At 45.7% G+C, this 25,706-nt stretch overlaps 1 protein-coding gene across 6 annotated transcripts in view; it reads left to right on the top strand.

The window, feature by feature from the left end:
- PTPRM (protein tyrosine phosphatase receptor type M) overlaps positions 1-16,636 on the top strand; it is a 791,703-nt gene extending 775,067 nt beyond the window's left edge. For all 6 annotated transcript variants that reach the window (XM_019418445.2, XM_053902396.1, XM_053902395.1 and 3 more), the window contains 3 exons: positions 107-270; positions 6,990-7,125; positions 15,888-16,636. In XM_019418445.2, the coding sequence (XP_019273990.1) occupies positions 107-270; positions 6,990-7,125; positions 15,888-15,941 (354 nt within the window). In that variant the 3' untranslated portion in view covers positions 15,942-16,636. The remainder of the gene's footprint in view (positions 1-106; positions 271-6,989; positions 7,126-15,887) is intronic.
- The last annotated feature ends 9,070 nt before the right edge of the window (positions 16,637-25,706 follow it).

Below are 25,706 nucleotides of genomic sequence, written 5' to 3'. Positions count from 1 at the left end.
TGCTTTGCTGAGAAGTCCAAGCAGGTGGACTCAGCCTGCTGGAATCCCACCGGTAAATGATGCCTGTGTCCTTTCGCCTCCTTGACTGTTGCCTGATTCCCCGCAGCCCCAAGATGGATACCGGATGGTGCAGCAATTCCAGTTCCTGGGCTGGCCCATGTACAGGGACACGCCGGTGTCCAAGCGCTCCTTCTTGAAGCTCATTCGCCAGGTGGACAAGTGGCAGGAGGAATACAACGGGGGCGAAGGCCGCACGGTTGTGCACTGCTTGTAAGTGCTAAGGAGGGCTCAGCACCTAAGAAGGGCCAGGCCAGCGTTGCGCTGTCCCCCCCATGGTTCACCATCCCTTGCCTCTCTATAAACGGAGAAGAAATAAGTAGGTCTGGATGGATGGAGATGACCTGCCTCCTCGTTAAGAATTTCGTTTGCTTTCCAGAAAACAAAATATGCACATTTTGCATTGGGATAGGGTGTCACTGCTATAAAAATAAGCCCTGACCTTGTGGTCATCCTCCCCCCCCCCCCCCCCACTTAAAAAGAAACACCTGGGTGGATTCACTGGGCTCCTACCAGCTCCTGAGAGTCCATAGGTAAGTTTAGGGAGTTTTCTGAGCTGGTAGTTGAACTGTTGGTAACTTGCAATCATCCCCAGTGGAAGTATCTACGACACTGATGTCAGCAGATGTTACAGATCAGAACCCCCCCACACCCCACCCTGATTCGGCAAAACTGGTGTTGGCAACAGGTTTATCAGCACACTAGCTGGTAATTCTATAGGAAATCATGCCAGAGGTTTCGAAGGAACTGTCTTTCAAAGGAATTGTCTTTGAAGAAAATTTTGTTTATGTCTTGGTTTTTGCCTGAGAATATAAACACACACATATATATATATATATATATATATATATATATAGGGAAGATTTGGCTAGAGCCCGTATCTCCAAAGTGTGGTCTCTAGACCAGCAATTCCAGGGGGTGCTCAAATGGGAAGACCTCTGCTACAGAGCATTGAATCCCATTTGTGACTGCACATTGAGGATCATTTGGGGAGATTTTTATAAAACAAAAACAGGGACCTCTGGGTGGCTCAGTCGGTTAAGCATCCGACTCTGGCTTAGGTCATGATCTCAGGGTTCATGAATTCGAGCCCCGCATCGGTCTCTGTGCTGACAGCTCAGAGCCTGGAGCCTGCTTTGAATTCTGTGTGTCCCTCTCTCTCTGCCCCTTCCCCACTCATGCTCTGTCTCTGTCAAAAAATAAATAAATGTAAAAAAAATTTTTAATCAATGAAAAACAAAAGCAAAAAACCATGCCCAGGCCATACCCAAAGCAATCACATCAAAATCCCTAAGGATGGGCCCCAGACATCTGTGTTTTTTCAGACTGCCAGATTATTTCAGTGTGTGGCCAAGGTTGAGAGCCACTGAAAAGAGACTGCCTTGCTTTTCAGAGCACCATCACCTGCATTTTCTCATTGGTGATGATATGTAGCTAATCAGCCAGCTGGGATTGGCTTAATGGAGCAGGCAATTAGAAAGTCATGGCAGTTAGGGAAGGTATTTAGAGAATTTGTGGAAACTTATAAGCTTATGTCTCTTTTCAGGGGAGTATCATTACAAGCCCACAGTATGATCTCTCCCAAACGGAAGGGGAAACAAGGTTTAACTCTGGGAAGACCAACCCTAGTTAAAATGACAAGCTTGCCTAAGGACCCCGGTTACTCTCCCCTCAAGGCCTGTATCTCATGCCGTGCCCCTCCCCCCAGGGGCCCAGGAGGGTCCATGACACCCCAGAACTCTGCCCTGCTTCCCAGGAGTCAGAAAGTGACAGAGTTTCATCCTACAGAAACTGATATGCCCTTGGAAAGAGTCTTATGAGCCTGTTCACACTTAGCCTCGACCAGAGCCTCCAATCCTTTGTCCTGCCCACTTACTTTTCCCTTCCTTCTCCTGGATCCAGCTCATTAAAAAACATCCCTACCAAGAAAATGCCAAGGAGGATTGAGTCACAGCTCACATCCCCCAATTTATTTCTTCTAAATGCAGATAGAGCTTCTGATCAGAATATGATCAGAGGGTGACCAGTGTGAGTTGATACAGTCCCAGCAGGGAAAACTGACATTTTAGTTAGGGTTTGTATTACATCCATTAGGTTTCTGGAAAAACTCAAAACAGTCTGCAGACACCCATTTCTGTGTCTGGAGTCGGCCAGAATCTGGAACTAGGAGTATAATGCGTACATGGCACCCGCTTTGATTAGTAGCTTTCTAACAGGGGCCAGTGCCATAACCCAAAGGGCTAAGTCACACCGGGGGAAGTTGAGGCACCAGGACAGGCCTGAGGGGAAGATACAAAGACCCCTTAAATCACTGCACCTCATAGACAGCCACCCACTATACTCTCCCAAGGCCCAGCTGTGACCCCAAAACTAAGCAATTGCATTTCCCTTCTCCATGATGTCTACAGCAGGCTGTTCCTTATAGTGCATGGTGGCAGGCATCCCATTGTTTCTGCCCTCTTGCCAGCCCAAAGAACCTTGATCTTTCCTTGGGAAACATTCTTCCCAGTCCTGAAGTCCCCTTGGTTCTCATGGGGCTGCCTCTGGCTCTCTTGGCATCAGGGTGGGCATGAGACCCATGCCTGGTAAGAATGTGTATTGTTTCGATTTATAAATCTAAATGAAGATTGTTTTAGTTGTGAGAAACAAAGTTCAGTTGAATTCGTATCTTCCAACATAGTCGAGGAAAAAATGCTTTGAACCACAAAAGCTCTCTGCTGTTCATTTCTGAGGTAAGAATGTTGTATTCAACATAGAGTAGTGCTTCCTAATGGCTGTGGGCAGAGCAGTCCCTGCCCGAAACAGACCTCCACATGCTACAAGTGGAATGGTTCCTTGAGCCACACATATACTCACAGTGAGCAAACAGGGTTGTTGTTGTTTTTTCTTCATACGTCTTCCAGCTCATAAAGCCAGAAGAAATGGATAGAATTAAGATATCACCATTTTGTAACCTTTCATGAAAATACGGGTGTAGACAGTGGTCATCAAGAACTATTGAAAGCATCAGGTGAAAAGTTGGTGGGGGAAAAGCAGTGTGGCTAACAGTGCGAAGACAGAAAGTAGGCTGATGGAGCAGAAGAGAAAATCCAGGAATGGAGCCACACCTCAGGGTCACCTGATTTACAACTAAGACCCCACAGTACTACGGGAGGTGGGGGGGAACAGCCTGCATACCGGTCTCCCTCCTCATGCTACATACAGAAATCATTTCCAGATGGATCATGGACCAACATATGAAAAGGAAAACAATGAAGCTTCCAGGAGAAAATCTTCATGACCAAAGGAAAACAATGAAGCTTCCAGGAGAAAATCTTCATGACCATGAGGTAACCAAAGATGATGATACCCAAGACAGAACACAAGCCATAAAAGAGAATATTGAAAAATTGGATTTCATTAAAGTTAAGCACTTCGGTTCATCAAAAGACACCAAGGAGACTGAAAAAGCAAGACAGCATGGGCAAAGCGTTTTGTGATACATGCATCTGACAAAGGACTCAGAGCCAGAATGCCTAAGAACTACTGCAAGCAAAGAAACAAAGATAGATCCAGCTGTTTGAGCAAAAGACTTGACAAGAGCTTCATTTTTTTAAACAACGAATATGCACATAGCCAATAAACATAGAAAAGGTACTCAGCATCATTCATTTCCAGGATAATACATATTAAAACCAGGACCAGACGCCCCCTGCACACTCAGCGGAATGGGTGACATTTAAGAGACAAACAAGGGGCGCCTGGGTGGCTCAGTCGGTTGAGAGTCCGACTTCGGCTCAGGTCATGATCTCACGGTTTGTGGGTTTGAGCCCCACGTTGGGCTCTGTACTGACAGCTCAGAGCCTGGAGCCTGCTTCCGATTTTGGGTCTCCTTCTCTCTCTGTCTCTGCCCTCTCCCCTGTTCATGCTGTCTCTCTCAAAAATAAACATTAAGATAAAATGAAAAAATAATAAAATAAAAAATAAAAGACAAACAAGCAAATGATAATACCAAGTGTTGGTGATGATGCAGAGCAAATGGAACACCCCCTACACCGCTGGCAGGAAGGACAGATGGCATGGAGATTGGGATCTGTTTGACGGCAATACCAAATGCTAAAGATGAATACATTCTCTGAGCTCTTCCTCTCCCAAGTACACGACTACAGAAATGAGTCATTTATGCACCATGAGACATTTTTAGAGCAGATGGACTCATAATGTTGAAAATTAGAAACAGCCCAAATATTCCTCAGCTGTTAGGTGATTAAAATTATACAGTAGTAGATCCATTCAGTGGAATTGTTCTCAGCAATATAAAAGAAGAAGCCAGTGGTGCGACATGGATGATTCTCACCGAGATAGTATTAAGTGAAATAAGCCAGACTCAAGAGAGTATATACTGTATATTCCCTTTATACAAAATTTGAAAACAGACCGAAGACATTTACAATGCCAGGAGTGAGAACAGAGATCATCTTTGGGGAATTGATGGTATTGATGACGAGGGAGTCTGAAGGAAGTCTGGGGGGGAGGGGGGGTGGCGCTGATCCCGGTCTGTGTCTTGATCTGAGTGGTGGTTACGTGGAACATGAATTTGGAAATTAACTAAGATATGTACTACCATTTGTGGTACATATCATTAAGTACTGTTAATTGTAGGTCTGTTATACTTAATTAAAAAAAAAACTGATTTTGAACTTAATGTACCAAACTGACATTCTAACACAATGATCCATCTTAAAATCACAAAACAAAGAACAGCGTGATATCTTGTGCCTGCTTCCTTAAAAAGTATGCTTATAAGGTATCCTGTCTTAAAAAAAATTAATTCTTAGGAAGCTGTGGACCTAACTCCTAATTTATAGAATATAAGGATTAGAAAGAAACATGTTAAATGATTCACAGAGATGCAATGAATGAGAACAACTGAGAATATGGGGCTCTTTACAGGAAAGATGACCCATTTCCTCCACAAATAAATTCCCCAGAAATATAAGAGAGAACAAAGAGGGACCTATAGATTAAAATGAACTCTCAAGCTATATCAACCAATTACTTTGCTTGGACGTGTATTTGAAGAAATCAACTGGAAGAAAATTTGTGAAACAATCTGGGAAATTGGAATAATAATTAGAAATTCAATTATCGACCCAGTAATATTATCTTAGGTGTAATAATGATACTGTGTTTATTTTTCTTTCAATCCATTAGCTCCTTGGAGAAGTGGTTGATCTCAGAGCTGGTGCAGGGAAGATGTAAGATGAGTTTGGAACACCTTGTGGTCCCAGAGAGTAAGAAAGTACTCAAAAAGTAATGGAGACCTGATGGAGCTTCTAATGGCCAAAACCAGAACAATTTCAGCAACAAAAATAAATATTGATACTATTGGATTTTAGCTCATTGAACAAAATTAACACGTGTAAATCTAAAGTGACATAAATAGGGGCACCTGGGTGGCTCAGTCAGTTAAGCATCTGACTTTGGCTCAGGTCATGATCTTACAGTTCACGAGTTCAAGCCCGGTGTTGGGCTCTGTGCTGACAGCTCAGTGCCTGGAGCCTGCTTCAGATTGTGTGTCTTCTCTCTCAAAAGTAAATAAACATTAAAAAAAATTTAAGGAAAAAATAAAGTGACATAGATAAAAAGATAAAAGATATAAGCAAATAAATTAGTCAAATAGTGGAGAAGAGATAGCACTCTCTCACAGTAGAATGTTGAAGGAGACAGGGAAGTAGAAAATCAAAACCACAATGATCGTTGTTGCAGACAGGATCCACCAATGGATCCTCAATCAGTGGGTGAAACTTTGAGGAGAACTGAGGTATTTGCAGAATCCCAAAGTATCTCCCAAGATATTAACTACAAAGAGAAAGATAACGACTACATAGGAAAACATTTCTCAGGCACCGTCTTAAAAAGTGATGAAGGTCAACATCACCAGCAAAATAAGCCAATTCAGTATCCTGAATCCCTGGAAGGATGAACAGCCCCTCTGTGGTTCTCTGGCCAAAATGCATAACTTCATTCCCAATCATGAGAAGGGGACATAGTTCTACATTTCCACATTCTACAATTTGTATTTTGTAATGACTTCTCAAATTGTAGCTGGGCACCATGGCCACTTTCTACATCTACATTCTAATTTTTTTTTTATTCTACAAAAAAACTGACCAGTACTCATCAAAAGTGTCGAGGTCAAGAAAAAAAAGGAATGATTGAGAACCTGATGGACAGGTAGCAGAGACTAAGGAGCCAGGACAAGTCAATGCAAGGTGGGATCTGGGATTGGATCCTGGACTAGAAAAAGGTCATTGGTGACATTTGACTAAGGCCTGTAGTTGAGGTAATAGTATTGCACCAGTGGTAACTTCCTGGTTCTGATCCCATACTATGATTTTGTAAGATGTTCGCATCAGGGGAGGTGGGTATGCCAGGGAACCCTCCGTGCTGTTTTTACGATGATTCTGCACATTTAAAATTAGTTCAAAATGAAAAGTTTCATTCAGAAAGAGCTCCTGTGTTTTAGAGATTAATAATGAAATAATAGTGGACTTCTGTAAGGCCAAGTCCATCTTTGAACACTCATCACCAGCTTTCCTGGCAGATAGCAGATAAGGTGTTTGTTCGCCGGAAATTTCCTGCAGTGGGTCCTTTCAGTAAAAACTGGTAAGTTTTTAAGAGATTGTATAACTGAGATCTGAGGTGAAGCTAGGAGAGCAGAATGTGCCAGTTTCTCATCACCTCCAGTGAGGTGACCCATGGGCCCAGGGCTAAGACTCATTAACTCCATTTACTTTAATTAAAATAATTGGCCCTAGTGGAGTGATCGCCTGGCCTCTGAGGCTTTCACCATTGCCTGCTCTCCAGGGTTCAGGAGGCACATGAGGATGCCGTGTGAGAGCAAATGCTCTCAGACCTTCTCTTGGACCATCTGATTTCTCTTCCGGCAGGAACGGGGGAGGCCGCAGCGGGACGTTCTGCGCCATCAGCATCGTCTGTGAGATGCTCCGGCACCAGAGGACGGTCGACGTCTTCCACGCCGTGAAGACGCTGAGGAACAACAAGCCCAACATGGTGGACCTCCTGGTAGGACCCTTCCTCTGTCCCGCGGAATGGGGCATTTTCCTGGTTAGCTAGTGCAAGACAGCTTGCCCCCTCCGAGTTTGTGCTGACACTGATTCACGGGGGGGAGGATGCTTGTTTTCAGAAACATAATGTGATCTCTGGGCTGGTGAGGGCTTTTCTCCCCTTTTCCTCTCTCCCTGGGCTTTTCACAGGGAGGCTTCATCTCCACACACTGGAAATGGGGAAGTCGTTGAAACTCACAAGCAAACATCCTTATTAGTTCCCATTCCTGGTAGTGCCTTCCACGTGCCTAAGCACTTCGTCTTCATGGAGAAGAATCCTACTACACGAAATGCCAGATTTTCAAATTATATATTTTATAAATAGCTTCATCACCTAACATTCGTCAAAGCTGTGACTTTCAGTTTGGCACCCAGAATGTTGCAGTTAATTTTGGTGGCCATATCTGAGAAGAGGATTAAGGAGCTGAGAAACAAAGGACTATGTGCAGCTATTTTCTTAGAGTATTTCAGGAAATCTCTTTCTTGTGTGCAGCTATTGAAATGCCAACCACCGAGACTGGAGAACAGTAGAATAACATCAAGGAAGAAGCTTTTAGATTAGTCATTTGTACCTCTGTCAGTGGAAGGAGGAGCTGAACGAAACAGTAGGACTGATCCCAGAGTTGGAGAATGGCCTGGGGTGTGGAGAGGGAGGAAGGGATGACCGGTGCCACCATGCCTGGGAAGCCTGCGTTTCCCGGCCCACAGTACTGCAGCAGTGGGCTTCAACTTTAAAATATAATAAAGGCACCGAAGAGCTAGTCGAGATTCAAGGTAAAGTTGAAGAAGTAGGGGCACCTGGGTGGCCCAGTCGGTTAAGCGTCCGACTTCGGCTCAGGTCATGATCCTGCAGTTTGTGAGTTCGAGCCCCGCGTTGGGTTCTGTGCTGACAGCTCGGAGCCTAGAGCCTGCTTCAGATTCTGGGTCTCCCTCTCTCACTGCTCCTCCCCTGCTCACACTCTGTCTCACTCTATATCAAAAAACGAACACTAAAAACTAGATAGATAGATCGGTAGCGTTGAGGAAGTAGCCATGGTTCCTGGTCATCACAGCAGTGCCCCAGGCTGGGTAATGATAGCGACTGATGCTGACTGACTCCTAGGACACGTCCGACTCCCACAGGTCACTCTGCAGAGGCGTCTGCTTCCTGCAGGTCCGTGTGTCCTGCTTGATGGGCTGTTCCACGTCCAAGAAGCACTTGCTGCCTGAGGAATTTGGTAGAGGGGCGCCTGTTTGGCCAAGTGCAGACTCCCAAACCATCAGCAGTTAGCACCTTGGCTTCTGTGGAGAAAGGGCTGCGTCCCGCAAACTGCTGCCCTCTCCTCTCCTCCCTACTGGAGACCCATGAACACCCAAATTCGAATCTCAGCTCTGCTACTAATTCAAGTCAAGGGACCTCAGACAAATTAACTTGGCAATTTAGGTCCCCTCGGGCAGGTCACTTAACTTCCCTGAGCCCAAGTTATGGAAACCAGGGATAAGGTTGGCTTATGGAGGTGATCCTGTGAGCCACCATATATGAAAGTGTTTTTGGAAAACTGCAAAGGTGAGAGAGTGGTTCTCAAGAGTGCAGGTGTCCACAGGGCATCCCACAGCCAGCAGGCATGTATTAGCGTTGGGAGAGGAGGGGAGGGGGCAGCGAGCAGCTGGCATTCACATGGTGCTTAATATGTGCCAGACCCCTTATATGCCTTATATGGTGGCACAGATTTCATGTGGATGGGCTGACAGACTGGCTGGCCTGTCCCCTGTGCAGGCTTCACTAGAAACAGCCCCTCCCAGAGGCAGAGAACTATCTCACTCCCTGGCACCACCCATGGGAATTTTAAAGAGTTGTACCACCATGGAATTCTCAGTCTTCTGGGCTGGGGGCCACTGAGATAGGGCAGTTGGGCAGTCAGAGGAGGCCTGAGTTTGGGATGGATAAGAAGGTTGGCAGAAAATGGAAGCCAATGCCTAAATTAAAATAGTGCGACCTCATTGGCACTTAACCGCCCAGACTGAGGGACAGACTTGTAGCTTCTAGACTTTTGTTGGAACTTGGGCAAAGCTGACCTTGATGAAAAAAATATATATCATTTCCCTCTCACTACAGCCTGAATTAAGCAGGTCATTAGTAATAGACCCTTCCAGGCCTTTCCGCTAATGGCCCTGGCTGCAGCTTTCATCACTCACGAATTTTTATGTGCAGAAACAATGTGCCTTTTTCCAAATCAGTGGTGCAGACTAAAGGATGGAGGTGATTCTCTGTGAACTGAATGGACATCTAGGTGGTTGGACCAGCAGGGAGCCCTCTCTTCTATAATAATTTAGGCGTCTCTGTGATGATGTGTTACTCTAATAGAGAAAATAGGATCTTCAGATGCCCAAACTTCTGAGGGTCAGTCACAGTTTGAGGATAAGGTCAGTGGCTGAGAAATATAAGGAGAGTTTTCAATTTCCTGGAAGAATGTCTGATAAATTTGTCACAGTGACTGTTAGCAAAATAATAGATACTATCTGGTGACCGGAGAAAAAAATGTCACCGTGCTCTTTTCAGTAGGCTTGAAGTTTCCTGAATTAAAGAAGGACTCCTGTCACTTGTTTGTTTTTGCTTATAAGTACAATTTCTATTAGTTTGTTACTCATATGTGTATGTTGGCTAAGGGAATTAATTCAGGTCAAAGAGATTAAACCCAATATAATTTCATTGGGCATAAAAGACCATCTGAGACCTGAGTTTCTCCTAAACACAAAATGTTATACCAGCAGCTGAAAATCCCAAGAGTACTGAGTCCTCCTGGCTGCCTTTTCTTAGAATGATGAAGTGGGTTCCAAAACTCCTGGGGTGCACTTCTGTCCTGGCTGGGGAGGCAGAGGGGATAGGGTTGCAGAGGGCCCTGGTCTGGGCCCCACTGGATGTGCTCAGTCGGTGAGGTGGGGGGATGGGGGAAAGGACTTCCTCCTACCTCCTACTTGCCTGGTTAGATTCAGATGGAATCCCCAACCCCTGAGCTCCTTTGAAGTTTCAGGAAAATTCAGGCTGCTTCAACAAACATCTCCTCTCTCACCTGTGTCCTCACTCAGCTTTAGAAGTTTCCAGGGCTCTGTTTTAACAGAGAAACAGCCTTTAGGGAATAGATCTTTCCTAAAGAAACATATTCTCCCCTGGGAGGTGGTGGGAACTTTGGCCAATGTGATGAGATCTGACATACATATGCATTGTAGAATAGTTACCAAGATCAAGGTAGTTAACACATCCATCGCTCCACTAAGGTAACATACTTGACTTGTGTGTGTCTTTAGTGAGAATCCTTAACATCTATTCTCAGCAACTTTCAAATATACAATACCGTATCATTAAGTATAGTCATGGTGCTACACACTAGATTCTCAGAACTTATAACTGAAAATTTGTACCCCTGGCCAACATCACCTCATTCCCCCACCCCCAGCTCCTGGCAGTCACCGTTCTATTCTGTTTCTATAAATTGACTTTTTTTTTTTAATTTTTATTTTTTAATTGACATCTAAGTTAGCATATAGTGCAACAATGATTTCAGGAGTAGATTCCTTAATGCCCCTTACCCATTTAGCCCATTCCCCCCTCCCCTAACCGCCTCCAGTAACCCTCTGTTTGTTCTCCATATTTAAGAGTCTCTTATGATTTTGTTCCCCTCCCTGTTTTTACATTATTTTTGCTTCCTTTCCCTTATGTTCATCTGTTTTGTATCTTAAAACCCTCATATGAGTGAAATTTGACTTTCTTTAATGAGAGCTTTAAAGAATTCTGAGCCCTGGGCCCACCCCAGAGACCATGATTCAGTTGATCTGGGGTCTGGCTGTGGCAGCAGGATGTTAAAAGCGTCCCAGGTAATTTTAATGCGTAGTAAGGTTAAGAAACTTAGTGCCCAGTCTAGGATGGCTCTCAGCCAGGACTGCACATTGGAATCGCCTGAGGTGCTGTCACAAATGCCAAGGCCCAGGCCATGCCCCAGACCAGTTATGGCAGATGGAGCCCAAGGCCAGTGAGCTCGATGGGCTGCAGGGGAGACCAGGGCTCAGCAGGGTGAACAGGCCATCCCTTTCCTCATGCCAGCTGTTGGGCAGCTCCAAACCTACCTCCAGCCCTCCAGCCCTCCTGCTCAGATCCAGTCCTCTGCCAGCATCTCCCAACATCTGTAATTTAGAGCTGGCTACCAGACTCAGCCCCACCTGCCCCTTCTGTATGCTAAAACAATATTCGGTATAAGGCACTCCCTGCAAGATGGCATGCGGTTAGGGCCTGCAGCTCTCCCTCTCATGTAGACGATACAATGAGTCTAATAACTTCTGCATATACACTGCCTCCAGAGGTCTACCTGTGAACTGTGAAACATACAGGCTATTTGAAGGGGTGGGGGGGAGGATGTGTGGGGAGTGGGGGAGAGGGGTATGTGTATAGGTTTATGTGTGTGTGTGAGTGGGGGGGTGTCGCAGGTACAGGTGTGTGGGTGGCTGTGTATCTGTGGGTGTATGTATATGTGAGTGCGTGTGCATGTACAAGGGTGTGTGTGCATGTAGGGGGTGTAGGCGTGGATGTATGCACATGTGTAGAGGTGTGTGGGTGTGTGCATGTGCATATGCATGTGTAGGGGTGGATGTGTGTGTATGTGTAAGGGGGTGTATGTATGGGTGGGTAGATATATTTATGTGTATGTGGGTGTGTGTGCATGTGTGGAGGTGTGGGTGTGCATGTGTAGGGGTGGATGTGTGTGTATGTGTAAGGGGGTGTATGTATGGGTGGGTAGATATATTTATGTATATGTGGGTGTGTGTGCATGTGTGGAGGCGTGGGTGTGCATGTGTAGGGGTGGATGTGGGGGGGTGTGGAGGTATGGATCTGTATGCATGTGTAGGGGTGTGAGGGGGTAGATGCATGTGCATATGTAAGAGGATGATGGTATATACTTGTGGGTATATGTATATGTGGGGGGGTGTGCGTGTGCATGTGGGGAGGCGTGGGTGTGTGTGTAGGTATGGGTGTATATGCATGTATAGGGGTGTGGGGGTGGGTGTATGTCAGTATATGTGTCTGTGGGTGTGGCTGGGGGTGTCAGTGTCAGAGTGGAGGATGTAGGCCCCAGATGGGGAGTCAGAGAGGCACAAGGCCCATCTCTGGAGACACTGGGAGGCATTCCACTTTCCTTGGCCCCGCCACACAGCCCCTGGAGAAGCAGCCACTCTGCTTGAGTCCTCCCATGGCAAGTCTTCCTGCAGTCTCAAGGAAGTAATCTCCGTGCCCCCACCCCTGCCCTAGACTCTGAGCTCCTTGAGTCAGGGGCTGGCTGCCCCCTCAGTACCAGCAGAACTCCTGGAGGGGCCCAGGAGAGAGCTGAGTGACAGCACGTTTCTTCCCTGCACCTGGATGCTCCCCTCTCCTGAGCTCCCCTCCCTGCTCTTAGAACCTGGGGAGGCCATGGCTACACACTGATGAGTCTCAACAGCAAACCAGGCACAAACCACCATGCATGGGAGGAACGTTCTTTGAGGGAAGAACGTTCTCCCTACATTTTTAAAGGCACAAATGAGAGGAATGACCCATTCTGCCTGTGTCAGACACACCGCTGTCTCCTCAAGGGGTCTCCTTGGCTGGGAACCTCCCGGAAACATTGAAGCAGACGGCTCCACCCATGACTGTTGGCACCCTGGGGACCAACCGACCCTCCAAGCAGGGACATGGGTAAAAGGGTTTTTCCAGACTGTAGGACCTATTAGCACGGGACCCAGATGAAACGGTGAAATTTGTTTTAGGTTCAAAAAGCAAGTGTATCAGAGAAGGAAGGGTTACCCCAGGTGAGCCTGCATGCAGACTGCTCTCTGAATCTTCTCAGGCAGGCAGCGTGGGGCACTGGAGGTTCCCGGAGGGACCACAGGGCCCCTAGTTCCTCAGACACAACACAGGGCAGCACGCCCTGACGCAGCTACAGCTCAAGCCCTTCAGGGAGCCCCCCCAAAGCCGCTTGGCAGGCCTCGTGGTCTCATGACGCCCTCAGTGAATGAGCAGAGCGGGGACATGGGGGGCTTTTAAAACATAACCTCACTCTTAGGTGCTCCTTTAGATTTTACTTTCTCCCTCTTCATGAGAACAGGAGGTAGGTGTGCAACAAAAGTGGGGTCAAGGGTTTTGGAAGGGAATAGCTGGCCGCCCAGGTTATGGTCCTGCACGAGGATAACCCCTGCTCCTGTCACTTCCTCATGCCCAAAGCCAGTTAATGTCACTCAAATCAGGAGAACTTGGGACCAAGGCAGAAATGTTCTTTTTTTCCCCCCCTGAGGCACAGGGGTAGCTCGTGCAGCTTAATTATACTGTTCAGAAGCAAGTGAGCTGAGAGAAGAAACGGCAGAAGACAGGCCTGTACCTGGCGATCAAGGGTAATCAGTTTCCAACACAGGAGGATTTCAGGCATTTCCTGAGGTGTTTGGGGGAGGGCATGCAACAATTTATGGTCTTTCTTCTCAGCCCCCCTTATTTTTCTGATTCAGAAACCAGTCATCACAGAATCTCTTGGGATTGACAGTGTGCTTAGGAGGGACAAGATAGATGATAGCAAATTCATTTTGAAAATTATAGTCATGCCTAGGACAGGGCTTCCAACAAAGCAGCCCCTTAGTGATGAAGCCCAAAACCCAAAAGGGGTCGTGGCCTGAGGCCGGGAGCTACCTTACCCTCTAAATGCATGTTCGTATGTTAAAAGGATGGTTTCTAGTGGGCACTAAAATTGCACAACCAGGTTTATGCAAAACCTGTTTATGCAATAAGTAATTGGATCTCTCAGATTTCCATGAAAACCATGGTCTCTGTGAAGGAGACAGGAGAACAGGACTGAGCACTCACGTCGGCTCAGTGATCTGACCACCTGGCCTTTTAGAGTTTTGAAACGCGAATGATTTCTTTCAACTCTTTTGAAAATTCAGATCCTGGAATATGAATCCGCTTTGGTGCAGCCATATTTTCAGCTCTCTTGGGCATCTACCTAGGAGTGGAACCGCCGGGTCAGAGGGGAACTCTTCTGTTGAACCTTTTGATGACCTACCGGACGGTTTTCCAAAGGGGCTGCACCACCTCACATTCCCACCAGCATGCCAGTGTCTCCATCCTCACCGACGCTTGTTCTTGTCCGTCTCTTTTAATCGTAGCCATCCGGGTGGGTGTTACTGCGATTGACGTATTAAGCTTGGGGCACCATCAGTATATTGACATGGTCTGTTTGCTTCCTGTCTTCCCCTTCAGACTGTAAACTCCTGAAGGACGGAAGCTGCATCTTAAAATCCCTAGTCTCTAGCCTTCAGGGTGCACTGTGCTGCTAAAGCCCATATTGTGTCGCCATTGACACATACAACCAACATTTTGACACCCCCAGCTGTGTGTCAGGTTCTGTGCTAAGGACTCGTGTGTTACAAGGGGACAAAGTACGGCTCTGGTCTTCAGATAGGTTGGACGAGTGGGGCCTTTAGAGAACAAAATGCAGGTGAAGACAAAGCTTCCATGACTAATTAATTAGACATATATCCAAAAAATAGAGACTTAGTTTGAATTAATTTGGCAAACCCAAAAATAAGAGATCCCTTTCTTTGGTTGCGGCCATTGTGTCAGGCAGTGAGACAGTGCTGTGCCCTCTTACAACTTGTGAAAGTGAATCTCCTTACTGAGGTGGGAAGAGAGCCTTCTAGTTGCTGAGCCTCTCTGTCCCAGACACTGCACTGCTGCGGGATGGCAGGTGGAAGCATGCTCAACCCCTGTGTCCCTCTGCTTGGCTCAGAGGCCACACCCGGGTGAGCGTCCATCATACAACCACAGGTGCAGAATGCCGCGTCCCCTGCCTGAGACCCTCCCTGGGCCAGGACCTCACGCGGGCCTTCCTCAGGCCAAGGTCCATGATGTGAGAAAGCTGTGCTCCAGAAAAAGGACTTCACTGCCTGATTAACAACTGCTGTGTGGTTCCCAGAGGGTATCAAACACTTGCCCCCTGGGTCTTTCCTTATCCTGTTCTTCTACCTGGTATGCCTGTTTTAACCCCCCATTGGGAATTAGCAGTTAGTTACCTGCTACCTCTTGGAAGATCTCCCCTGGGAAGTTCTGCTCCCTCCTCCACTGCACCCATGTTGGGGTACCATTCACAGGCCCTGCTCAGCTCCATGCCATGTGTTGTCCTTGGGTACCAGTCTCAACCTCTTCATTGGACCATAGACTTCTCAAAGTCAGGGACCAGGTCAAGGTGCTTGGGACTTAAGAGGTGCTTGATAAATTCTCTATGGAAGACATCCTGCTGACTGAAAGGTGAAGGTATAGTTGGGCCAGGAGTGAAGACACATTTATTTGTTGAGACCCCTGGTATGAGCAAATCACAAAGATGTTTCTTCCCCCAGACCTCATTTGTTTTTTCTTCTACCTCTTGATTTTCCCATACTTTGTAAACGTTTATATGGGGACAAACCTGTATGTGTGTTCCAGTTGCCTAGAACTTTCCAGGAATTCTAGTGAGCGTAGATATCAAAATACCTTGCATCAGGGCTTGTGCAGAACATCTCCAGACGATGGATATGTTTGCAGCTCACAGCCGTGACTTTCTGATTCATGTCTGATTCAAATCCTTCCCTGTTTGCTTTCTTTCCATTAAAACCCTAATCTGGCATAATTGCTTTAATGGACCCAGCATTTGGGAATTGCGGAGCTGACATCTTCTCACTTCTGCTTTCCAGGATCAGTACAAGTTCTGCTACGAGGTGGCCCTGGAATACTTGAATTCTGGCTGACGGCATAAACAGTTCTGCAAACCAACCCTTTCATCCCACAAAGCCAAGACGTTCCATGGTATTTGTGTAGATGAGATGAAGACTTCTCACTATGCTTATTTTGCTTTGCATAATTGGCTCTTTTTAAGAGCCCAAGAAAGCGTTTATAAAACTGCTTTGCACTGCCCAATTCCCAGCAATGCTGCTGCCTGACAGAAACACACACACACAGCAGAGTCGTCAAATACTGTCTTAGGCATCGGCTTGTTAGAGCAGCGTAGACATCTGGTAAATCGAAGAGCACAATTATATTCTTATGAAGGAAATTTGTACCTTTGGGGTATTATTTTGTGGCCCGTGAACCCTTTGTTATTGTTACAGCTGAGTGTACATTTTTGTTTTGTGGAGAATGCTACCTGGCATTATGATAATATATTATTTTAGTTAATATTTGTATTTTAACATGTTGCATAATATAAGCTTATGTACCTTTCCAAGACTAACAGATAAACGTATAATGAACAAAGATATGTTGTATGAGTTGTTGTTTCTATCAGATTTGTATTGTTTCCAAGGGAAAAGCTTGGGAGGAAGTCAATTCAAAAATGCAAAGCTCGACGATCAGATTCATGGATCCAAAGCTTTTCCCTTTGTTTATATTGTAAATATTTTTGATTTCATCAAATTATTTATTCATTAAAAGAAATTTTTGTGAAGCACAGTGAGTGACAATCATTTTTATGAAGCGCAGGAATGGATTGACTGTATGATGTGACCTTGTGTGAATTCTTTCTCAATAAATAAAGACCCATGACCAGTCTTGCTGTATTCCTGGTGTCCCAGCGCCCCAGCGGTGGGGGCAGCTCCCGTCACCCCAGACCCCTGGCACAGAGATGGGGTCTGTTGGCCTGGAGCAGGTAGAGTTGGGATTTTTGAGAGAGAAATTCTGGCAATGAGCTATCCTAGCCCATCCTGGGGTCCTCCCTGGGGCTTAGGAAGCACAAGCCACAGGGCAGCCCGACCCCTAACCTGCTGGGCATATTGTTGAAGAGTGTGCTGGGCGGATGCTAGGGCTGTGACTTGCTGACCAGGGCAACCTCTTCCTTTTTCTGTTTCACCTTAGCAGGGGCAACCTCTGCCCTCTCCAGGCCTCATTTAAACCTGAAACTTGGTGAGAGAACACTTTTTGAAGGCTGAAGGGATCAGAGCGCAGTTAAGCAGGATACAAAGCTCAACAAGACAGTTCCTGCCAGAGGGAAAGATCACACAGGACAGCCTGCTCCTCGCTCCTCGAGGGCGCTGCCTGACCTCTGAAGGAGGAGGCTATGCTGTGCACTTACAATAGGAGTTCCAACCGAGTTGCAGGCCATGTTAAATGATTTCCAACAGATGATGAGGATGAGCTTTTACCAAACACCCAATTACACATCTGAAAACTGTGCAGGGCGCCTTCCCAAGAGGCAGCAGGTGTTCCCCGAGAGAGTAATGGAGCCATCTTACAGCTGGAGAGACTCAGTTTGGAAGAGATTAAATAATTTGTCCACTGTCACCCCAGGTGGCCAGTGCCAGGTGCCTCCAGGGCCTGGGGGAGGCAGAGGGCAGCAGCAGGAGCACAGATACCCTTGTTACAGTGCACAGTGTAGGAAATGCCCCTCCTGCTGAGACCAGGAGATGGGAGCCATCGCCCACTCCAGAAAGTGAGGAGACTTGAGAGTGGTAATTCCTGCCCGCTCGGGGGACCATCATGACTAAGGACAAGAGCAGAGGTTGTCCACAAAGAGGACTGAGTTTGACACCTGCACTGCTTTGCTGTGTTGCAAGTACATGATCCATACTGTCCCGATGGGAGGGATTTCCCAGCGCCCCTGAAGGGGGGTGGACCCCACACTTGTGCAGGAAGAGCAGGTCCACGCGGAGCTGGGGATCCAGACCAAACGCCTCACTGCTGGGCTTCTCCCAGACCGTGTGCTCTCAGCATCCCTGTGCACTTCTGTCTGATATGCTCCCAAAATGTTAAAAACTGCCCTTTGTGTACCTCTTCAACATGTCTTCTCCAGGATACAAGACTAGGGATGAATACATATGAAAAGGTGTCCCCGTTGTGTGCCAGCTGGCCTGTGACAGGAGGGGAAGCGTGGCACCCTCAGTTCTCTTCTACAAAGTCATGGCTTGGGTCTTCATCCGCTTAGGTGGGGTGAGAAGAGATGTTCAACATGGCACTGAACTGGCCTGAGATTTGTGAGTCTCACAATGCAAAACTCATTTCCTCGTCGATCCCTATATCATCAAACTTGATCTCCTATTGAAGCCAATAGTTTCCTCTAGACTTCTGAATCTCTTGGATTTTATCTTTCCCTTGGTTTTACCTCTTAGCAGAAATAGTGATAGAAGAAAAGGGACATTTTGTGGCTTTTTCTGATTTCCCATGAGACCTTGCAGCATGGCTGAGAGTCGTTTCTTTCAGTACACAGAGTTAATTCTCTGCCCCTGCCCAACAAAAGAAGCTAACCCCCCGGCCAAGCATCCCTTCTCTTTCTTCTCTCAGTATTCTGGGTCCTCCTCCACAGAGTCATCCTCAGCCTCTCAGACCCGTCAATGCTTGTGACAGCTGGGACTTCCGACATGGTCCCGTTCAGGGACTCCGTCTTAACAGCCTTCCATGTGCATGTTATGGTGGCTTTGCACTACGTTCACTTGGCTTCACTGTGCTTTGTTTCCCGGATTGCCATTCTCTATGCACTCTCAGTTAGCCGAACCTCGGGGGTCATTTTGTGCAAGAGGCAGAAGGCAGAAATGAGGCAGCAGGTGTATGGCTTTTACACTCAGAAGCAGCTGCTGCCATGTGCCAAGAAGGTGAAGCAGCAGGTAAGTGACAGTGTGGATGAGCTGCCCACCAGCACTCCCCCTGCTGTCCTTCTAGCTTTTGCTTATGGTTTGGATCCAAACTCATACCTATATTTAGGTTTTGTGAAGACATCCCAGTTCCAGGTGCCAAAATCAACATTAGTTATCTACTGCTGAACAAACACATTGCTAGAAATACCAATAGCTACTTACTATCTCAAGCAGTTTCTATGGAGCAGAAATTCGGGAGTGGCTTAGCTGGATGATTCTGGCTCTAAGGTCACTCATGAAGTGACTGTCCAAATGTTGAGTCAGGGCTGCAGATACTTCCCAGATACAAGGGGAAGTATCCTTCCCTATCCTTGCCATCCCTAGTCTTGTATCCTGGAAGCAGGGGGAGTAGAGGACCCACTTCCAAGATGGCTCACTCATGCACCTGGCAAGTTGGTGCTGGTTGCTAGCAGGAAGCCTCAGGAAGGGGATATACAAGGGCATAAATCCCAGGATGTGAGAATCCTTGGAGGCCATCTGAGAGGTTGGCCACCACCTGCCAGCCTGCTTCAGACCTCCCACATCCTCTGGCACCTCTACTTATGCAGGCTGGTTAGCTGCAACATAGAAAATCTTATCCCTGGAATGCCTAGCCTGCCAACCAAGCTCACTACTCTCCTATGCTGTCCTCTCCATGCAGCTATACATTTTTGTCCCACCAGCTTCTACTATTGATATAACCTCTAGTCATTTTCACTGCTCTAAGGAACCTTTATTCAAGGGTCAGTAAACACCCCCCATGGCCTGGATTAACATAAGGCTCTCTTTCCTCCACTCCCAAGGAAATGGCCCCATCTGAAACTCTCCCAAGAAGAGGTAAGTCATTCTTCCACATTTCAAATACGTGGTCAGTTTCTCTAATTGCCCTGCAAACTTGACTTGAGCCAAATGATAACCACATCCTGTGGTTTATCACTTTGAACTACCCCTCTGAAATCTTAAATAAACATGCCAAATTCTGATCCCAACATCTTCAACTGGTAGGTTCTCTTTGCCTTATTCCTTTGAATTTTTGAAGCCCTCCAGTCCATTTTCTGAGTATGACCTGTCCCCTTCTTACCTTCTTTCCCAATACAACTTAAGCCTCATCCGGTTTTGCCAACACCCTTGATACTCTTGACTCCTTATAGTTCCATCATTTCTATCCTACAAAATGTCAGTTTTAGAGAAACTCATCCAGGACCTTCAATCCCAGACAAGCTAAAGTAACAAAGATTACTGCACTGCCCTCCTAAACAACTAATACTGGGGAAAATTTATTGTTTTTTTGGGAACCTGGGTGGCTCAGTCATTTAAGCGTCTGACTTCAGGTCATGATCTCATGGTTCATGGGTTTGAGCCCCGCAACAGGCTCTATGCTGACAGCTCAGAACCCAGATCCTGCTTCAGATCCTGTGTCTCTCTCTCTCTCTCTGCGCCTCCCCTGCTTGCTCTCTCTCTCTCTCAAAAATAGGATGGCGGCATAGGAGGACACTGGGCTCACCGCGTCCTGCTGATCACTTAGATTCCACCTACACCTGCCTAAATAACCCAGAAAACCACCAGAAGACTAGCAGAACGGAGTCTCCAGAGCCAAGCGCAGACAAGAGGCCCACAGAAGAGGGTAGGAAGGGCGGAGAGGCGGTGCGCGCTCCACGGACTGGCGGGAGGGAGCTGGGGCAGAGGGGCAGCCTGCCGGCCAAGCAGAACCCCCGAGTCTGGCTTGCAAAAGCGGAGAGGCCAGACGGAGTGTGTTCCAACAGCAAGCGGGACTTAGCATCTGGGAGGTCATAAGTTAACAGCTCTGCTCTGAAAGCGGGAAGGCTGGAGGACAAAGGGAGGGAGAGTTGCTGAGCCCCGGGACCACAGAGCTCAGTTTGCGGGGAACAAAGGCGCTCACCAGCACCATCTCCCTCGCCCATCCCCCAGCCAAAATCCCAAAGGGAACCAGTTCCTGCCAGGGAACTTGCTTGCACCACGCAAACACCCAACACTGTGCTTCTGTGGATCCATCCCTCCGGCAGGTATGACTCCCTCCCAGTGCCACAAGGCCCCTCCGGAAGCAGATCTCAGAAAAGCGAGCTGAGCCTGCCCCTCCCGCCCCTGTGCACCTTGCCAATCCGCCCCAGCTAATACGCCAGATCCCCAGCACCACAAGCCTGGCAGTGTGCAAGTAGCCCAGATGGGCCATGCCACCCCACAGTGAATCCCACCCCTAGGAGAGGGGAAGAGAAGGCACACACCAGTCTGACTGTGGCCCCAGCAGTGGGCTGGGGGCAGACATCAGGTCTGACTGTGGCCCTGACCACCAATGCAAGTTATTCAAAACAGCACAGGGGAAGTGCCCCGCAGTCCCGCACCACTCCAGGGACTATCCAAAATGACCAAACGGAAGAATTCCCCTCAGAAAAATGTCCAGGAAATAACAACAGCTAAGAAACTGATCAAAAATGATTTAAACAATATAACAGAAAGTGAATTTAGAATAATAGTCATAAAATTAATCACTGGGCTTGAAAACAGTATAAAGAACAGCAGAGAATCTCTTGCTACAGAGATCAAGGGACTAAGGAACAGCCAGGAGGAGCTAAAAAATGCTAAAAATGAACTGAAAAATAAAATGGAGACAACTATGGCTTGGATTGAAGAGGCAGAGGAGAGAATAGGTGAACTAGAAGATAAAATTATGGAAAAAGAAGAAGCTGAGAAAAAGAGAGATAAAAAAAAAATCCAGGAGTATGAGGGGAAAATTAGAGAACTAAGTGATGCACTAAAGAGAAATACACATAATTGGTATTCCAGAGGAGGAAGAGAGAGGGAAAGGTGCTGAAGGTGTACTTGAAGAAATAATAGCTGAGAACTTCCCGGATCTGGGGAAGGAAAAAGGCATTGAAATCCAAGAGGTACAGAGAACTCCCTTCAGACGGAACTTGAATCGATCTTCTGCATGACATATCATAGTGAAACTGGCAAAATACAAGGATAAAGAGAAAATTCTGAAAGCAGCTAGAGATAAACGTGCTGTAACATATAAAGGGAGACCTATAAGACTCGTGACCTATCTCTCTACTGAAACTTGGCAGGCCAGAAAGGAATGGCAGATCTTCAATGTGATGAACAGAAAAAATATGCAGCCGAGAATCCTTTATCCAGCAAGTCTCTCATTTAGAATAGGAGAGATAAAGGTCTTCCCAAACAAACAAAAACTGAAGGAATTCGTCACCACTAAACCAGCCCTACAAGAGATCCTAAGGGGGATCCTGTGAGACAAAGTACCAGAGACATCGCTACAAGCATGAAACCTATGGACATCACAATGACTCTAAACCCATATCTTTCTATAATAACACTGAATGTAAATGGACTAAATGCGCCAACCAAAAGACATAGGGTATCAGAATGGATAAAAAAACAAGACCCATCTATTTGCTGTCTACAAGAGATTCATTTTAGACCTGAGGACACCTTCAGATTGAGAGTGAGAGGATGGAGAACTATTTATCATGCCACTGGAAGTCAAAAGAAAGCTGGAGTAGCCATACTTATATCAGACAAACTAGACTTTAAATGAAAGGCTGTAACAAGAGATGAAAAGGGGCATTATATAATAATCACAGGGTCTATCCATCAGGAAGAGCTAACAATTATAAATGTCTATGCGCCGAATACGGGAGCCCCCAAATATATAAAACAATTACTCATAAACATAAGCAACCTTATTGATAAGAATGTGGTAATTGCAGGGGACTTTAACACCCCCACTTACAGAAATGGATAGATCATCTAGACACACGGTCAATAAAGAAACAAGGGTCCTGAATGATACACTGGATCAGATGGACTTGACAGATATATTTAGAACTCTGCATCCCAAAGCAACAGAATATACTTTCTTCTCGAGTGCACATGGAACATTCTCCAAGATAGATCACATACTGGGTCACAAAACAGCCCTTCATAAGTATGCAGGAATTGAAATCATACCATGCATACTTTCAGACCACAATGCTATGAAGCTTGAAATCAACCACAGGAAAAAGTCTGGAAAACCTCCAAAAGCATGGAGGTTAAAGAACACCCTACTAAAGAATGACTGGGTCAACCAGGCAATTAGAGAAAAAATTTAAAAATATGGAAACAAACAAAGATGAAAATACAACAATCCAAATGCTTTGGGATGCAGCGAAGGCAGTCCTGAGAGGAAAATACATTGCAATCCAGGCCTATCTCAAGAAACAAGAAAAATCCCAAATACAAAATCTAACAGCACACCTAAAGGAAATAGAAGCAGAACAGCAACGGCAGCCTAACTCCAGCAGAAGAAGAGAAATACTAAAGATGAGAGCAGAAATAAACAATATAGAATCTAAAAAAACTGTAGAGCAGATCAACAAAACCAAGAGTTGGTTTTTTGAAAAAATAAACAAAATTGATAAACCTCTAGCCAGGCCTCTCAAAAAGAAAAGGGAGATGACCCAAATAGGTAAAATCATGAATGAAAATGGAATTATTACAACCAATCCCTCAGAGATACAAGCAATTATCAGGGAATACTATGAAAAATTATATGCCAACAAACTGGACAACCTGGAAGAAATGGACAAACTCCTAAACATCCACACTCTTCCAAAACTCAATCAGGAGGAAATAGAAAGCTTGAACAGACCCATAACCAGCGAAGAAATTGAATCAGTCATCAAAAATCTCCCAACAAATAAGAGTCCAGGACCAGGTGGCTTCCCAGGGGAGTTCTACCAGACGTTTAAAGCAGAGATAATACCTATCCTTCTCAAGCTATTCCAAAATAGAAAGGGAAGGAAAACTTCCAGACTCATTCTATGAAGCCAGCATTACTTTGATTCCTAAACCAGACAGAGACCCAGTAAAAAAAGAGAACTACAGGCCAATATCCCTGATGAATATGGATGCAAAAATTCTCAATAAGATACTAGCAAATCGAATTCAACAGCATATAAAAAGAATTATTTACCATGATCAAGTGGGATTCATTCCTGGGATGCAGGGCTGGTTCAACATTCACAAATCAATCAACGTGATACATCACATTAATAAAAGAAAAGATAAGAACCATATGATCCTGTCAATCGATGCAGAAAAGGCCTTTGACAAAATCCAGCACTTTTTCTTAATAAAAACCCTTGAGAAAGTCGGGATAGAAGGAACATACTTAAAGATCATAAAAGCCATTTATGAAAAGCCCACAGCTAACATCATCCTCAATGGGGAAAAACTGAGAGTTTTTTTCCCTGAGATCAAGAACATGACAGGGATGTCCACTCTCACCGCTGTTGTTTAACATAGTGTTGGAAGTTCTAGCATCAGCAATCAGACAACAAAAGGAAATCAAAGGCATCAAAATTGGCAAAGATGAAGTTAAGCTTTCGCTTTTTGCAGATGACATGATATTATACATGGAAAATCTGATAGACTCCACCAGAAGTCTGCTAGAACTGATACATGAATTTAGCAAAGTTGCAGGATACAAAATCAATGTACAGAAATCAGTTGCATTCTTATACACTAACAATGAAGCAACAGAAAGACAAATAAAGAAACTGATCCCATTCACAATTGCACCAAGAAGCATAAAATACCTAGGAATAAATCTAACCAAAGATGTAAAAGATCTGTATGCTGAAAACTATAGAAAGCTTATGCAGGTAATTGAAGAAGATATAAAGAAATGGAAAGACATTCCCTGCTCATGGATTGGAAGAATAAATATTGTCAAAATGTCAATACTACCCAAAGCTATCTACACATTCAATGCAATCCCAATCAAAATTGCACCAGCATTCTTCTCGAAACTAGAACAAGCAATCCTAAAATTCATATGGAACCACCAAAGGCCCCGAATAGCCAAAGTAATTTTGAAGAAGAAGACCAAAGCAGGAGGCATCACAATCCCAGACTTTAGCCTCTACTACAAAGCTGTAATCATCAAGACAGCATGGTATTGGCACAAAAACAGATACATATATCAATGGGATAGAATAGAAACCCCAGAACTAGACCCACAAACGTATGGCCAACTAATCTTTGACAAAGCAGGAAAGAATATCCAATGGAAAAAAGACAGTCTCTTTAACAAATGGTGCTGGGAGAACTGGACAGCAACATGCAGAAGGTTGAAACTAGACCACTTTCTCACACCATTCACAAAAATAAACTCAAAATGGATAAAGGACCTGAATGTGAGACAGGAAACCATCAAAACTCTAAAGGAGAAAGCAGGAAAAGACCTCTCTGACCTCAGCTGTAGCAATTTCTTACTTGACACATCCCCAAAGGCAAGGGAATTAAAAGCAAAAATGAACTACTGGGACCTTATGAAGATAAGAAGCTTCTGCACAGCAAAGGAAACAACCAACAAAACTAAAAGGCGACCAATGGAATGGGAAAAGATATTTGCAAATGACATATCGGACAAAGGGCTAGTATCCAAAATCTATAAAGAGCTCACCAAACTCCACACCTGAAAAACAAATAATCCAGTGAAGAAATGGGCAGAAAACATGAATAGACACTTCTCTAAAGAAGACATCCAGACGGCCAACAGGCACATGAAAAGATGCTCAACGTCGTTCCTCATCAGGGAAATACAAATCAAAACCACACTCAGATATCACCTCACACCAGTCAGAGTGGCCAAAATGAACAAATCAGGAGACTATATATGCTGGAGAGGATGCGGAGAAACAGGAACCCTCTTGCACTGTTGGTGGGAATGCAAACTGGTGCAGCCACTCTGGAAAATAGTGTGGAGGTTCCTCAAAAATTAAAAATAGACCTACCCTATGACCCAGCAGTAGCACTGATAGGAATTTACCCAAGGGATACAGGAGTACTGATGATTAGGGGCACTTGTACCCCAATGTTTATAGCAGCACT

This window comes from Panthera pardus, unplaced genomic scaffold (genome assembly GCF_024362965.1).
Source record: "Panthera pardus isolate Hobbes unplaced genomic scaffold, ASM2436296v1 HiC_scaffold_15, whole genome shotgun sequence".
NCBI classification, from domain to species: Eukaryota; Metazoa; Chordata; class Mammalia; order Carnivora; family Felidae; genus Panthera; species Panthera pardus.
Note: the sequence above shows the minus strand (reverse complement) of the source record. Positions and strands in the feature narration are given on the sequence as shown.